This window comes from Cygnus olor, chromosome 24 (assembly GCF_009769625.2).
Source record: "Cygnus olor isolate bCygOlo1 chromosome 24, bCygOlo1.pri.v2, whole genome shotgun sequence".
Taxonomy (NCBI): Eukaryota; Metazoa; Chordata; class Aves; order Anseriformes; family Anatidae; genus Cygnus; species Cygnus olor.
In genome coordinates this window covers 6,098,909-6,114,854 of record NC_049192.1, presented here as the reverse complement: position 1 = coordinate 6,114,854, position 15,946 = coordinate 6,098,909, and the positions used below count along the sequence as shown (strand labels likewise).

The 15,946-nt window shown below is 40.9% G+C and overlaps 1 protein-coding gene across 6 annotated transcripts in view; it reads left to right on the top strand.

The window, feature by feature from the left end:
* The window catches only part of CEPT1 (choline/ethanolamine phosphotransferase 1), a 27,655-nt gene extending 11,709 nt beyond the window's left edge, over nucleotides 1-15,946 (top strand). For 4 of the 6 annotated variants that reach the window (XM_040535876.1, XM_040535881.1, XM_040535875.1 and 1 more), the window contains exons 5-9: nucleotides 6,894-6,978; nucleotides 11,680-11,811; nucleotides 12,700-12,858; nucleotides 14,148-14,273; nucleotides 15,021-15,946. In XM_040535876.1, the coding sequence (XP_040391810.1) occupies nucleotides 6,894-6,978; nucleotides 11,680-11,811; nucleotides 12,700-12,858; nucleotides 14,148-14,273; nucleotides 15,021-15,140 (622 nt within the window). In that variant the 3' untranslated portion in view covers nucleotides 15,141-15,946. Of the gene's footprint in view, nucleotides 1-3,394; nucleotides 3,480-6,893; nucleotides 6,979-11,679; nucleotides 11,812-12,699; nucleotides 12,859-14,147; nucleotides 14,274-15,020 lie in introns of all 6 variants that reach the window. The other 2 variants (XM_040535879.1, XM_040535878.1) reach the window with 1 other exon arrangement.

Here is a 15,946-nt window from a genome sequence, read left to right as displayed (position 1 = left end):
ACACTTAATGCTGCTTGGATTTTGTTCTGTAGCTGCTCGTTGCTCTGCCTCTAAGAAATGTATTAGGAGATGTCAGTTACGCAGGTTCAGTTCTGCATTTAACCTTGTGAGGTCAGTGCACAGACTGTCTGACTGCAGGAGCTGCCTCAAATCCAGGGTAGTTGGAAGTGAAGCAGGAGCTATCAGGCTCTGTCAGAGCTGAGCCAGGTTCTGCGTTCCACGCACCTCAATCGCTGCCCTAAGGGACATGAACCACAGCACAGGCACCGGGCTGGGGCACAGCGCATGGCACAGGACGGGTGAGGGCCTCGTACGCTTGGCCATGCTGGGCTGGGGCATGGTGCTAAAAATCATACTGTAAAAACCCAGTGGGCACCCATCAGAGGGTGCTGCTGCACCGTCACTTCCAGCATTTCTCCTGCGGGTTATCTGACTTATCCCAAACTTTCTTAACTGAAATATGGAAAGTTGGCAGTAGTAGAAGTTATATATACAAACAATGAGATGGGAATTAGTTTCTAAGGGTGTTTCGTAAAGACTTCTCAGTAAACACTGAGAGGAAGGAACAGTTCTTACTAGCTTTCATATAACTGACAAGTTAAAAATGTTACCTCACTGTTTGAATAATAATCCCTAGAGAAAGCAGAAGAATTCAGGCTGTCTAATGAAACAGCCGTTACGGAGGAATGTTGGAGAACTTGGGGGAACATTCTTTGTCAGTGACACTGGAGCACTTGTACGTGAGTAAAAGCCCACTTGGTAACAGGGTGGTTTCAGAAGGGAGGAAAGTCGAACTGGTTAATCTGAGCCCTCCTGCCAGTACTGCCACTGAGGTAGATGGGAGAGACTAGTAAATAAGGCCGTACTTCAGAAAATGCTAAAATGAAACCTTCTTTACAGCAGTTAGTAGAGAAGGAGCTAGTGTGTTGTCCCAGATAGACAATTCACACCAAATGTCAGAATACTGAGCTGGAAGCCTTCCACGCCAAGGAAGCTTAGCACATGGAGTACTTGCCCTAGGGAACGGTTCCAGGATATTGGGATTCCGGGAGATAAGGCAGTAATTGCCATCATCCTAGGGCTCAATGCTTGCGGTTTCTTGAGTTTTGCCAACACTTCTTCAAGAACGTCAACACTTGTTATTTGCAGAGGGGAGTTTGAAGCTCAGTCTTGATGTCAGGGAGGACTTTGTTTCTCTACGCTTGCGGGAAGTATGTGTTGAAGCACAGTTGTGGTAGGTGGTGTTTGCTGCTTGCAGCCAGCCTTCTGTGTACTTCAGTTACTCATCGCCACGTGTGGCAGCCTTTCACTTGTGCTCAGTGCTTGTCATAAATATGCATAAGTGCCTTGCTGCAGCATAATCGTACAGCTTAAATTCCTGAGGGCTGCAGTTAATGGTGAGGGGGGTTCTCCACATCGCTATCCTCTTCTTCATTTCCCTGCCACAAATCCCTTCACAGTGGTTTAAACCAGGAGCAAAGCAGTTAGGAGCTGAGATGCTGCTGATGATTTTTTGCCCTTATCATTGAAGCAGCCTTGTTGCTCTGTGAAACTGAGCACCATAACCACGTGCTTCACTTTATTTGAACAGCACGACTTTTATCCTACGTTAACAAGTGGCAAAAGGAAAAACTGACATGTCAAAGTGTATTACAGAAGGGGAGGGTTGAAAAGCTTTGGGCAAACTTTTAATTTTATTTTACCTAAAGATGAACTTCCTGAGCTGGAATTAGTTTTAATACACTTAAGCTTTTATTTCTTCCCTACAGTTTGCTTTATTGATTTTTTATTTTTCATTACATCCAAGTGAAAATGCTAGATTGGAATGGGTTAAGCTTAAACTCCGTACTACCCTTTAAAAACGAAGCATTTGGAATTCTAGCATGTGACTTTTAGCCTTTTTCATCATCACAACACGAGAGAACATTCTTTTCTTGGTGTATTGCTTCCCTTAAGAAAACAATCTTTTGTCTCATGCTGAGATTTGTAGTTTGTTGCCCAGCCCGAGTAATCCCACTTGCACACTTAGATATGGATAGGACAGATGGAAGAATCATCACTTCTCAGACCAGAGTGCTGCTGCGCAGAGTATTTAATTATAACTGTAGCCCCTCGAGTTTCCTAGCCTCGTAAGCTCTATTTTCTGATGAGGCACGAGCGTTTTTCTTGTCTGCTTTGTTCCACTACACAGGGCTATCTCAAGGAGTTCTGTATGTTGGGGAAGAGGAGGGTGCATAAATGCTCCCCCCCATAATACTGTTTTACCCAGTATTAAAAAGGCTGTATTGGTACTGATTGACTTGATTTCAGAGCAATCAACAGCGCAAGTATCTGTTCCCTGTTGTTCTTGGTTGGTTCACTTTCTCGGGAAATCTCTTAGCTTTAAATTAAATCCTTTCAGTTCACCATTCCGAACAGGAATTGACTGCGGCTGTCTGTAAACTTTGAAACTTGATTCAGGGTAGGAATTGTAAAGTCGAACGGCTTGTTTAATCAAACAGGAGCTTTTAAAAATTGCACATTCCGTATGCTCAATAAATCAGCACTGACAAGTGTATATTCCTGATGTATGACTAATCAGTTGTGTGTTAAATGGCTCTTACAAGCTCTTACCAACTTGACAGGGGAACCTAGCAGAGCAGACAGCGTACAGAAGACTTGTCACTGCCAACATCTAAGTAGAGTTAAGCACATGCCAAGGTCAATGGCCCCTTTTTGAGCTTTCCCAGATAATGTTTAGAGAAAAAGCCATGTCTAATTTGCAAATATCTCTTAAGTAACATGGGAAGAAAAGGAAAAGAAACTGCATCTGTCTGAAAGTACCAAAGTTAGCTGTATTGTATGTGTAACTCTCTTCCTGTATTTCCTAAAATAAGAAATATTTTTTCTAAGCATATCCTATATTATGTTTTGTTATAATTAAACAGAAAATGATTATCAGATTGAGATTCAGACTGCACATGAAAAATACGTGTATTCAGTGTCATTTGGGCGTGAGCATGGGATAGGGAGTGAGGTCTTGAATTGGTTGAGTTTGAATTGTTGTGACGTGAAGCAGGGAATTTATTTTCTCATCCATACAGTAATGATGGAGTTTGCCCACATGTTGGAGTAGAACTGTAAAACTGTAAATTGTATAATCTCTGAATGGAGCTCTGAGTGTGTAAAACACTACGTGGGTTACAGTATTTTAAATTGATTAACGCTCTCACTCTGAGGTCGCTCATTCCCTTCCTCTCACCCTTTAACCTTTATCAGCAGTGACTGTTGTAATGCTGCTTTGTACTTTGCTGGATTTTATTTTACAACATGAATGAAAATCTGCTCTGATGGGTTCACGTAGCCGAAGTGCTCAGGAAAATGTCTTTGAAATGTTTCTTTCCCTTGCACGTAGATTTGATGTTACAGAGTCTATGCTCTGTACGATAGCAATCCAGCTTCTCACAGGAACTCTGGGGCCCTGGTTCTGGAACTACACGGTAAAGCGAACGTTAATGCTACCCAGCACAAATGGCATGGACTAAGCAGCGACAGCACCTTTGTCATGCACATAGTAACTGGGATATGAGAGCATCTTTCTAAGGGTATTTCACAAGCGTTTTAATACGAGGGGAAAAATGTTTACAAAACATGAATGAGCAGTAAAAATCCAATCTAACTGGAGGTGAATTTTTTGGAAGCATCATGTTTTTACTTGAAAACAAAACTGCCTGTGAAGCAGAAGAGCTTGCTTTAAGCGTTCCTGTGTTGTCACAGTTCTGGCTTCACCTAAAAGATAACGAGGGCTGTGGAAGCAGCTCTGTGTGCGTGGGTGTAAAATTGTGTTGGAACTACTTCTTAAAGCTATACGGACTTCTATTTAAATTCCTTTCCACAGGAAAAAAGACTTGTTTGGCTAGTTTAGGGGGCGGTGTGCTGTGCAATAGCTGGAAGTTGCCAGTTGCTGGTTAAAAATGCCTGTTGTGAACGATACCACTTCATCCTCATAGTCCAGTCTCTCAACTGTGCTTGTAGCTTCCTTGCTAATTAACTCCATTTCCTGGCTGTCTGGATTTTGAAAAATGCTTTTCCTTATGGCTGTGCTAACTGTGCCCTTCTCTGCTCTTGGCTGCTACTCTTCAAAAGGACTTTCTGTTCCTTTTTTCGGCTTTTAGTATGGTGCACACAGGTGGTCCCCCTGCCTCCCCGCTGAAATGGTACAGTTACCAGTGAGTTAGGTTCCTTGGAATTTCTCGTGCTTCCTGGATTACTAGCCAGGAGTTTTCTCTGAAATGTTCAGGGATAGAAGGATGACTTTTTAATAGCCTTCTCAGAATTGCAACAGGTTTTAAATAACTGTTTATTTTTTTACGCTGCTTTTTCCCCGTGCAGTGTTTCAGCACCATCTCTGCTTCCAAGATGCTGTTAAAGAGCCTTTAATTACCAGCTCTACTTCAAATCCACCAAAAGCAGCAACCTGGCGGTTCAGTGCATGTCATGTCTGACACCTCAGGCACAGGGTCAGTTGGGTGTGCTCTGAAGGGTCAGATGGGTGACATCACTTTTGAATCCTTTGACAGCCTATGAAAGGCTGGAAATGCTTAGTTTCAGGGAATGGCCATCTAGAGAGTAATAACTTGAAGGAAGAAAGAGTTTAATCGAGAGTTTTATCCCGTTGTGATAACAGCATTATGACTATGCCTGAGAAGTCATTTAGGAAAACGTTTTTTTCTAAGTTTCAAAAGATTTGGAGGTATCCGAGGTCACCGGTTGTATGATAGTTATGTGGGAGGAAGCAACTCAAATTCTGTAATGAGAGTGAATCGATTTAAATGGACGATGATAAATCCCTGCCTAATGCAGGGAGCGGGAAGCGTTCTGACTTTTCGCACAGGTGACCTGGAGCTGATCGAGATCTCAGGCGCTAGACTGCATCTTCTTCAGGAGACCTCATCTTTCGTGATCCGAGATGTTTTCCAACGTGTGACCTTACTTTATTTGCATTGACTGCAGTCAAAAGAAACCTGTTTTAACGTCCAAGGAAAGCTGCAAACTTGAATTACGTACACTAGTTATTAGCCACTGTTTGTGTGAGCTTTCTCAGTTGCTTTATATTTGTCTAAGGTCATTGCCAGAAGTAGTGAAACAGCTTCGTGTTTAACCTGTGCAGGTTGACTGAGCTGCTTCAGCCCTTCCTCAGTTGGACGCGCAAACACATTAGATGCAAATTGCTTCCTCCTGGGTTTTAGAATTAGCATGGACATCAGATGTTTTATTGGCATCTTCTCTACCTTTTTCTTTGACAGCTTTGACCAAACTCTTTCCCGCTACATGCTAAGTCTGGCTTGGTCCTGGGCATTGCCGCTCTCCCTTTTTCTTTCTGTATGCTCTCCTCTGCAGCTTTGCTTATTTACTTTATGACTCTGGGAGGGAGCAGTGGTGGTTTGCACTAGCACCAGCTGTGATAGTCAGGGGTTGGGTGTCTCATCCTGTTTGCGTGCAGTCGATGGCGCTGCCACGTGCATGTTCTGCCGTTCGCTCCCCCGGTGCCAGCCCTGCTCCCAGGGAGCTGTTCAGAAAGCCTCTGGGCTCACAGAGAGGTGCAGTCGCACAGGGGGAGACGTATGCAGTGGTTTCGGTCTGCTGAAAGCAGCAGCTGGCATTTAGAGAAATCTTTAGGAGGATAGGAGATTGCATGGGATGTCACGTGCAGTTGCCCCTTCGCTTTCTTATGCTGGGGGGGATGTTCTGCATGGGAGCTGGCTGCAGCCTCGTAATTACCCTGTGTGCATGTAGTGCTCCGCTGCTGGAACAAAAATGTGTTTTGGCCAGGCTGGAGATCTTCACGTGAGAGGATCTGCTCTAAAGCTGGAGCAAAGGCTGTAGAAGGAACTTGAGACGGCCCACACTGGCATGATATTAAACTTGCTTATGTGGTCTTGTCGCCCTTTTAAAACATTAAAAAAAATCAAACCTCTTCGCTCTCTGGTGCCTATGCAGCTGTTATCAATTTCACCAGTACCCTTAAAACAGCTAAGCATGCGTTCACAAGTGATTTTGGGTCTTTTAGGTAGAGCCGTGTGATTAGAGCTAATGCATGTGCAGAAGTATTTCCCATTGGCCCAAAGGATTATTTTTGATGCAGTATTCCAGCGTGAGACAATATTACTTAGTTCGATGAACACCCACGTGTCCATCCTCGTATTTTGTTTTTCCTTTGACTCCTGTTTCTGGAATTGACTCATGTGGCCTTGCTTTTCCTTCTTGCTATCTCAGACTTTGTATGATATTTAAAACAAAGCCTTAAATTCTGTCTCTTCTATAAGCCTTTCCTTCCTGCCCTTCTACAAGAGATACTGGCTATGCTAAAACCAGAAGTGGTTTCTCTTGCTGCGTGCTGGATACTGAATTGTGTAACCTTTAGCAGTGCAGCTGACTGTACAGTTTACATTTGCATCAAGTCTTCAGGAATTCATGTTTTGTTTTCAAGCTTGATGCTTTTCAGAGAGAACGTTCATTTAAAAACAAATATCGGGAATTTTAATAATGACTAAAAATATGTATTGAATTTTACAATCTGGAATCAGTTTGTTTTGGTGGGCAAGGTTAAAACTGAACACTTCTTCCTGCAACTGGCAATGGTCAGGTAAAAAGTTCCAACAGTTCCTTTTGACAAAATGGATTTTTATTGCATTGTGAAATAAAAAAAAAAAGTATAGCACAGCATGGCTCTTACTTTTAACAAGAAAACTAAAATATATTTTTGCTTTCTAAAGTATTGATGTCTTCTATTTTCCTTGTGTTTTCAAGTTTTTATACTGTGCATGATAGAGGAGAGCTGCCAAGCTTGCAAATAATTGACTTGAAATTGCTTTGAATAATTCTGCTTTTCTTGGCTTTTTGTACCTAATCAGAATTGATGTGACTGAAGTGCAAATCTTCATAATAATCATGCATTTACTGGCAGTGATTGGAGGACCGCCTTTTTGGCAATCTCTGGTAATTTTGTTCATGTTCTTATTTTATCCTTTTTTAATAATCTAGTATGTACCTGGAAGAACTACCTGCCTCCAGTAGCATGGTTTCATTTATGAGGGAAGGGTCTTACTTTTCCTCGTAGTAAATGTATACCTTTGAGAATGGGACAAATGGCAATAACCATGCGTTCTGGTTTTACCGGAGCTGTTAAAACAAACTATTATTCTATATCTTGTGTTATTTTGCAGGTAGAAAGTTATCAAACGTTTTACAAACTTAATATACCTTCACTGACGTCCAGCCTCCTTTGAGTGAGCTGGCCAAAACTTGAATGAATTCATGCAGCAAGCTAAATCGGGAACGGAAGAATACTAAATTGGATTGCTGGTATGGGGGAGATTCTTGGAGAGCAAGCAGTTGGTGTAACCATCAGTAGATAATTCAGCTTGAGTGTGCTTGTCAGCTCTTATGGAGGAGGGGAAAAAACAATAACAGATTGCCACGTGGCTCTTTTAATGATCATTCAAATCAAGGAAGCTGGCTGCATATAGATCCTGTGGACTTCGCAGAGGTTCATCTGGGCAAATCAGCTGGCAGCTTATATGCTGTTGCAAGTTGATGTTGTTATATATTCTTCTATTTTATATGTTCTATTTTATATACCGTTACATTAGCACTCATGAAGCCCCACTGGGCATTTGAATACAGCATTGCCGAGATGAAGTATGTATGTGCATACATTTTTTGTACATATATCACAAACAAAACAAAAGTTGAGAAATAGCTTCTAAAGGATTCATTTCCTGGAAGGCTTCCCGAGTGTTAATCTTGTTTGTGTACTTGATGAACCCAGTTCTTAAAGTGGATAAAGAAGTCTTGATTTGCAGCAAAAGCAATAAAACCAAGAGATGGTCAAAAATTACTGAAACTTGTCACCCCCAAATCACTGAATTTCTGGTCTGCTTCATAAAACCAGAGAAACGAACCCTCTAATGTTGTGTAAAATATCTAGAGTAAGAAGCTAACCTTGGTTACCTCAGTTTTGCTACATGTTGTACTTTCAGGTTAAACACAACAAAAAACATTGAAAACCACCAACATTCTCCTACCCGCACAAACTAAGCTGCAAAGTGCATCCTGCCTTAAGAGTATGCCTGGATAGAATTCTCTCTTAAAAAATAAGACTACGAGTCAGCTTATTGGTGCCAAACTCTTACAAAGAGATCAGTGTGGCCAACATCCACACCGCTATTATTTGGCACCACAAACAGAGATTTCCCAATTCGTGCTGTTAGTTCCCTTTTTTAAAAGGGGAGGGGAAAAAGAAAAAAACAATTGCAGCAGCAACCTCTTGCACAATTCAGTGCAGGATGAAGTTTGTGCGAGAGCTTAGTAATTGTTCCCTTGCGCTATTAAACATTTTTCAGCAAAATCTTAATATATTAGAAGTTCTATGTTGCAGCAGCATTTGGCTAAGTCAATTCCCAAATGATTAAAATATTTTGAAGTCTAGTGTTGGATTTGTGGAGGCATTTCTCTAGAGAACAAACTTCATCAAGTTTCCTATGACAATTAAGATTTTTCTTTTTTCATTCAACTTGATTTTTGTTTTTCTTTACAGAGGTAAAACACTTTTTACTACTTACAGAGCAAAATATATCAGAAAAAAGTGCCTGTATTCCTTTAATTTTTCCTGTGACAGCAAAATTGGTGGTTTGGTATTATTGATTTGTTTCTATTTGGGGGAAATTTAATGGAATAAAACTTGTATACTCAAACATTCCACTTTCTAATGCTAACATGAGAAAAACAAAACAATCTGAATTTGCTGAATGCAAAATTGTGTATTTTGTCAATTGTTGCTTTCATTAGCTTTCTTTTTTTTTCCGTGAAATAGTGTATATCTGTACTGGCTTCCTTCTCTGTCAGTGTAGATTCTCTTTAAAGTGTGTTAAAGTGCTGTTCTGCAAGGCTTCTGGAGCTTGATAATTTCAGTGGATGGTGAGTAGTACTGCAGCTGAGATCCTCACTTGCAAAATGTGAGTAAAGTGAGCAAGCTTTGGTGCAGCTTCTTTGATGCATTGATTAAATGAAGGTTTTTTTCCTCATTTGAAGTGAGAGAAGTGCTGCAATTGCTTTAGCTTCATTCCATGACTTAATAAGACAAACTCCACAACTGTAAAGCAAGCTTGGTTTCTGCCCACCGCGTTGTTGTTCCTCTTGCAGATGTGACCGAAGTGCACACACCTAGAGCTCAGCTGGAGCCCAGCTCTGTGTGAAGGACCAGCAGGACGCTGTGACTGCACAGCTGGCTGTGGTGTCTGACTGAGCTAGCCAAGAAGAGTGCCGCGGTGTGGATGTCTGCTCTCCTATATGCTTGCCGCTGCTGCTTCCCTAAGCCCAGATGTGCTCTTGCCCTGTTCCCCAGTTCTCTTTTAATCCATTCATGTGTTGCACAAAACTTTGGCATCTAGAAGAATCAAGAATGAGTTTAGAGGCCTCAAATTCGTTTTCTGTTGGATGTTTTACTTTAATTCATTCTGTAGCAAGCGTTCTTTTATCTATTTTTTGCCTGCTGCTGCTTGTTTTTATTAACACGCTTGTTTTTTCAGTCAAAATTTGGTGTGCTCGCTAAACCAGGGCATATGCCCCGTTTCAAAGGCTTTCTGTGCAATGTAGGCTTTCTCTTCAACTCCGAAGGATTTAACAGAGAACATAATTTGCCTATAGAAGATCTGGTTTGTGACGCTTTCCTGCATTATGGATGTCGTCTTGTGAAGTTCTGCCTGCTCCTGACTTCTGATGAAGCTCATGTAATTACCAGCGAAGTCAGAACGATTGCATGGACGGTAGTGATGGGAATGGTGGAATACCAGACAAGGAGGTCCTGTTGTTTGTCCTATGGTGTCCTCTTATTAAAAGAGCCAGGGGCTTGCAATGCCAGCTTGTAGGATGATTTCTGAGCACAACTCCATCCCTCCCTCTGCTCAGTTTTTTGCCATACTGTTTGCTTGCCCTTGCTGCTTCTGTTTTGTACACAAGGCAATTTAGCAGGCACTGCATTTTTATAACTCTCCTGTGACTTGCCGTTGCCAAATATTTGCATGTAGCTTTGTTTCCTTTTACTTAGGCTGCACTTACCTGGCAGAAGTAATACCTGTCAGTGATGCAGCTGTCATGGAAGAAAAAAGTGTTAAGGCGTAACTAGCAAAACTGGATGTTATAACAGTATGGTCTCATCCTTCTGCCTCTCCTGAGCATCATTCTCAGCTGTGTTAGTAGTAGTTTGGAGACACTTTTTCCCCCAGTAAATCCCTTTTTCTTTGGAAAACTTCAACTTTAATCTCCTGATTGCTGTATGAGGCTCACAACTGTCTTCCTTTTCCTGTAGACGAGCAAATTCACGCCGTTCCTTAAGTGCCTTCCTTTATCGTCTTCCTTTATCAGACTGAGGTGAGACCTTCAGAAGTGCTGTGCCTTGTAACATTCATGGATTAGTCCAGTTAGATTGCCACAGAGTGGACCGCTGTCTTTTGCTTAATAGTTGTTCGTTCTTCAACGCCTTTCTTTTGATCCCATGCTGAATTTTCAGCCTAAGCAAGGGTGAAATATGCTTGAGTGTCATGAAACCACGCTGTCCAGCTGGAAGTTGGTGGTGATTTGGAGGAGTGGACTGGGTGCTCGTCTGGAGGCTGCCCCAAAGCGAGGCACCAAGAGTTAACGCTGGCTCTGCCTCATGGGCCAGGCATAGTCCTGAGAAGATGAAGAGATGAAGCTTTTAAGCACAGCAGATGATGATTGAACACAACAAAACATTAAACACAATAGAAAATTAGTAATCTTTATCTGCTAAAACCTATACTGAGTGTAACTGAAGTAAAATGAAAACAACCTGACCTCATTTGGGCTGTTGTATGTAGTTGGACGTGTTGCTGGGGAACCGATTGTGTTCGTTCAGTTGAGTGCTACAACTGCAGATCCTCAATTTAGAGCCTGAGAAGACCTTCAGTGGTTGCATAGATAGAAGTTGGAAAACTTTGTTAGGTAGCTCTGTCTCAGCACCTGCTTCCATAACATGCTTGCTGTGGCTTATGCTGAACTTTTTCTTCGTTTCTAGTTTCCCCCGGTCTGCTCCCAAGACTGCTGTTACATGAAGAAAACGACTGCCTTTCAGATCCGACTGCGCTCTTTTTTCATTCTTAGCAACCCAATCGCTTGCTTGACTCCGAGATGACTTGTCTGGTCTGTTTTGTTTCCCTTGTCTTGCCTGTAAGGTAGAATCCAGTTTCTTAAGGGTCTTTGTTTAATCATCTCCAATGCCTCTTGCTTTGCCCAATGTGATCTTGGGTGGCAGCTGTGAGTTTTCCAACCAGTTTCAGAAAAGATTACTGATGCATTTCTCTTCCACTTGATAGATGAATGACTACCTAGGGAGCTCTTAGTTTCTACCACTTCTTTGCTTTTGATAGTGGGACTCATCTTTAGTTACCTGAAAAGAACTATGTGGGAAGCTTGATGGAAGTATTATTGGAAAAATACATGTTTCTCTGTGCTTTGTAAAAAAAAAAAAAAAAAAAAAAAAAAAAATTTAATCTCTGTGTAGCAGAGAGAGAAAATCAAATGTGGTGTTGGAAAGTGGAGTGCTTGAGTGCACTAGAAGTACTAAACCCTGCTTTAGTTTACTTGTGCATCTTTTAACTTGTTTCATCTCTTCCATTAAAGATTCCGATACTGAATATTCAGGTGAAAATATTCCCGGCTCTCTGTACTGTCGCAGGAACCTTCTTCTCCTGTACAAACTACTTTGGTGTAATCTTCACAGGTGGAGTTGGCAAAAATGGATCCACTATAGCAGTGAGTACTTAGTTTTGCTGGTTTTAGTTCTTCTGTAGCACTCTGTGGCTTTCCAGCCATGACTTCAGTTATTATTTAACATACCTCCAATGTGTGAAATATTTTCTGTTCAGTTCCTTGATGGCATGGGGGAAAAAGTTAATATTGTCTGCATAAGAATAGTTGTTTTAGAAATCAAGAGTTTTAAAACTGAGTGATTAAAAATGCTTTAGTATTTTGATATTTACTTTTGAATTACTCAAATAAAACAGGTTATGTAAATACATACTCCCACAGAGTTCACAGAAATCCAGTGCAGAAATCTGTGCAGAAGGAAGTTGTTCAAGAAGATTGGCTATGGCTTTGCTCATTCTAGAATATCTGTAATATATTACAGATATGTTACAGAATATATTACATATATATATATATGGTTGTAGGTATCTGCACAAGTACCTTCTGCTACAATAGGAAATTGATTTTGAAGCCCGGGGAGTTTTCTGGAAAGCCGTTCTATACTAGCTTAACAATTACTTGCTTCTTAGAAGGCTGTTTCTGTTGCTTTCTAGCTGGCACAGAAAAAGATAGAAGTATTGACTCCTGTTGCTTGCTAACAGCACCCACCCTTGCCTGTGTGGCAAGTGTCAGAACTGTGCAGTTCTTGCTGTCTAAAACCTTGTTTTGTTGCCCGGCACAAGAAAGGTTCAACCACATTCTCAGCTTGTGCTCGTTTAAGTTTTACCACATTTTGTTCCTGTTATTGCTAGTATATGGAAAGACATGTTTTTAATGTGTTTTTAGTTAAAAACCAAAACCTGTCTGCATACCACATGAATGTTCGGCTTACTGGGGTTTCTTGGCAACATGCACATTTTGTCAACCTCATGCTTTAACTTTATCTCACTGTAGGGAACGAGTGTCCTTTCACCTTTTCTTCATATCGGGTCAGTAATCGCACTAGCTGCAATGATCTACAAGAAATCGGCTGTGCAGCTCTTTGAAAGGCACCCCTGCTTATATATACTTACTTTTGGTTTTGTATCTGCTAAGATAACAAACAAACTAGTGGTAAGTACCCCAGAACACTGGAGTTCCTAGCTGTTACAGTAAAACTTCTTGTAGCTTTTAAAGTTTCCTGGTTATTCCATCAACTAACTTGCCCATATTTTGTGTGGTGAAGTGATACGATATTTAACGCTTATTTCAGTAGCTTGGAGGTGCAGGGAATAGAATGTGAGTCTTTCTTCCATTTGAAACTGGAGGGGTAAATGTCAAGCTGATGCAGTGGTTATACAGTTAGTGCCCATACAGCTTTCAGTTGCCTGGGTTCTTTCTTCCCCTTTCCTAGCTGTTCATTTGCAATTCTGCAGCGTATTTGTGCCCATGGGCAATGAGCAGGACTGGAACAGAGCTTGCTGAAACCCTCCCCAGATGCACGTGCAGAAGGGAGGGAAGTTTGCTGAAAGGAGAGAAAGTGACAGAGCTGAAGTTTGGAACAGTTGCTCAGGGTTTAACTTCTCCAATTGGAGAGAAATAGTGGTTAAAAATAATTTCTGGGGATGTACTGGGGAACAGAGGAGCCCCTGTTGAACAGAGCGAATGAGGGATTAAGCAACCACTGCTAAACACCATCTCAGTTCCGTGGGCATACCCTGCGTTGCCCCATGAACTGAGTCAGTGTTGGGTGTAACTCACAATGGAAGAAAAGTTTATTTATAACCAAGACCGGCTTATTACACTGTCACACCAACAGCTGTGCTGGTAGAAGTGAGGATGTGGTGTAGGACAACCTTTGCACAGGGTATAGGTGTGTACATTGGGGAAGGTGTGAAGAATGCAGTTGGTCACAAAAAGCCTTGCTCTTTTTGTGCTCGTCTCACTCCACTTACTGACACCTGTCCTGCAAGGATAATCAGAAAGGTGGTTATCCTTGCAGGACAAAAATTAATAGGTGGAGTGAGATGGGCACCAATTATCTCTGGTTTTGAAGATCTTGCAGTTTTGGAATTTTATTTCCAGGCTCAACTAAACCTAAAATTTACCACCCTATTTCCATTTTATTGTTTTTTGTTTTTTTTTCTGGCAGAAAGAAAAGCTTGTTTGCTGGAAAAGTTTGGTTTTTTTTTCCATAGCTATGTTTTGTTCTGAATGAAAGAAACTTCTGCAAACTTTGCATCTCACTTAGCTGTAGACTTCCGTGGCTAAAACAGTATTGCTGCTGCCACTTTACCTAAATATTTAATAATATTACAGTAATGTGGTTTGAACTGTAACTTTTCTGGCTTTGTGCATTTTGAAACCATTCTACCTTGGCTAGAGGATGTTTATTTCTTAACCTTCCTTATTTTTAAATGCAGGTTGCACACATGACCAAAAGTGAAATGTATCTGCAGGACACAGCTTTCATAGGCCCAGCACTATTGTTTCTGGACCAGTATTTTAACAGCTTTATTGATGAGTATATTGTACTCTGGATTGCCTTGGTAAGTGTGGGCTCGCTTTGTTTGCCAGCAATCACTGCAAGCACTTGTGCGATCTTTCCTAAATACTGTTTGCGTTGGTTGAGCCTAGCTGACTCACCTTGAGGATGATGGGACTGGGAACCTGCTTTACTGAGTTGATTTCTAAGTATCGTCGTTATGCAAACAGAGGTAGACAGGGTTTGCTTGTTGAGTAGTTTAAATGGTGTTAGAGCAATGTAGAAAATCTTCAGAGCTTAGAATAGGATATTTTGAAGATCTGTGTTGATGCACTGTTAACAAGGGAATATATTATGTGTGGTGCAAGAATGGCTGTGCTTTCATCTCTTGAAGGCATGTACATCTCTCGTTACCAGTAGCACACGTTAGGAAAAATATCTTAACATTAAGCTCATATGTATTTATAAAGCACTCGACTTATCTACCAAAATGCAGTGTGAACCTTTTAATAAAATTGGTAGCTTATGTATAGTTATCCCCATTCAGAGTTAATGGGGCATTTCACAGTGTCTGTTTAGCTACTGTAACTTTTTCCCTCTCAGATGGTAGAGTTGGTCTGCATTTTATAAAGCTGGAAGATAGTCTAGCATCTTTAGAAACTGCCTACAATGAGTGTTTATGCCTACAGAGTTTGAGATCCAGCTCTTGAAAAGAAGACCCCAGTGCTTTTTTCTGAAGCATACAAATAGTGTAACACTATTGTCTTGAGAGCATAGATCTAAACGTGTACCTTTTCTTTTCCTTTGGCAGATCTTTTCTCTCTTTGATTTGCTTCGATACTGCGTCAGTGTTTGCAATCAGATTGCTGCCCATCTGCACATCCACGTATTCCGAATCAAGTCCTCCTCAATGCATTCTAATCACCATTAATAAATGGGGAGTCACCATAAAGAAAAACAAGAAGAGTTGGTTTTCTACATGAACAGAAGTCAAGATGTGTAGGAGACTAAGGCAAAAAGAGGATAAGAACAAAATAATTTATAATAATCAATGTTGTATAACTTCTATTCTTTGTTATCAGTAACACTCCTTAACTAGTCTCCTGCCTGAGAGAGTGAATTCCAAGTACACCCTAGTCAAGTCTACATGTAGTCAACTCTGTTGGTTCCAAGCCCAGGAAAGCATGCAGGGAGTAATGTTCTCTTTGTAATTACCTTGATTACAAAATAATCTATATATGGTGAATGGATCCCCAACAACTGAAGTTTCTAATGTAGTATAATTACAGCTGCAATATGACTTGCTTTTAATTTTAATATTTCATCATCTCTTAGTGAAATACTTGTTTAGTGTCCACTTGAAATTCATTTACTAAAGACCTGAGCTGGTAACAACAGATATCGCACTAGCTTGTGTAGCTGAAGCAGCTGTCAAGGTTTGAGTCCAGGTTGATGTGGTTCATTTGCTTAAGAATTGCTGATGGAAGCAGTTTCTTGCTGAAGATTATGTTGAACAGGGTTCTGCAAGTGGAAGGGATGACCGGCATGCAAAATAGTGTGGTATCTTTGTCAATTAATTTTATTTTTTTAAATAAACGTTATCTAAAAGACAACTTATTTCTCAATTTTCTTCAGTGGAAAGACTTTAAAAAGAAGATTTTACTGTTTACTTTTTTATGTATAAAACTTAAGCAAAATTTCCTTTCTGCTCTTAATAAATAAGAATTCTGAGAGCAA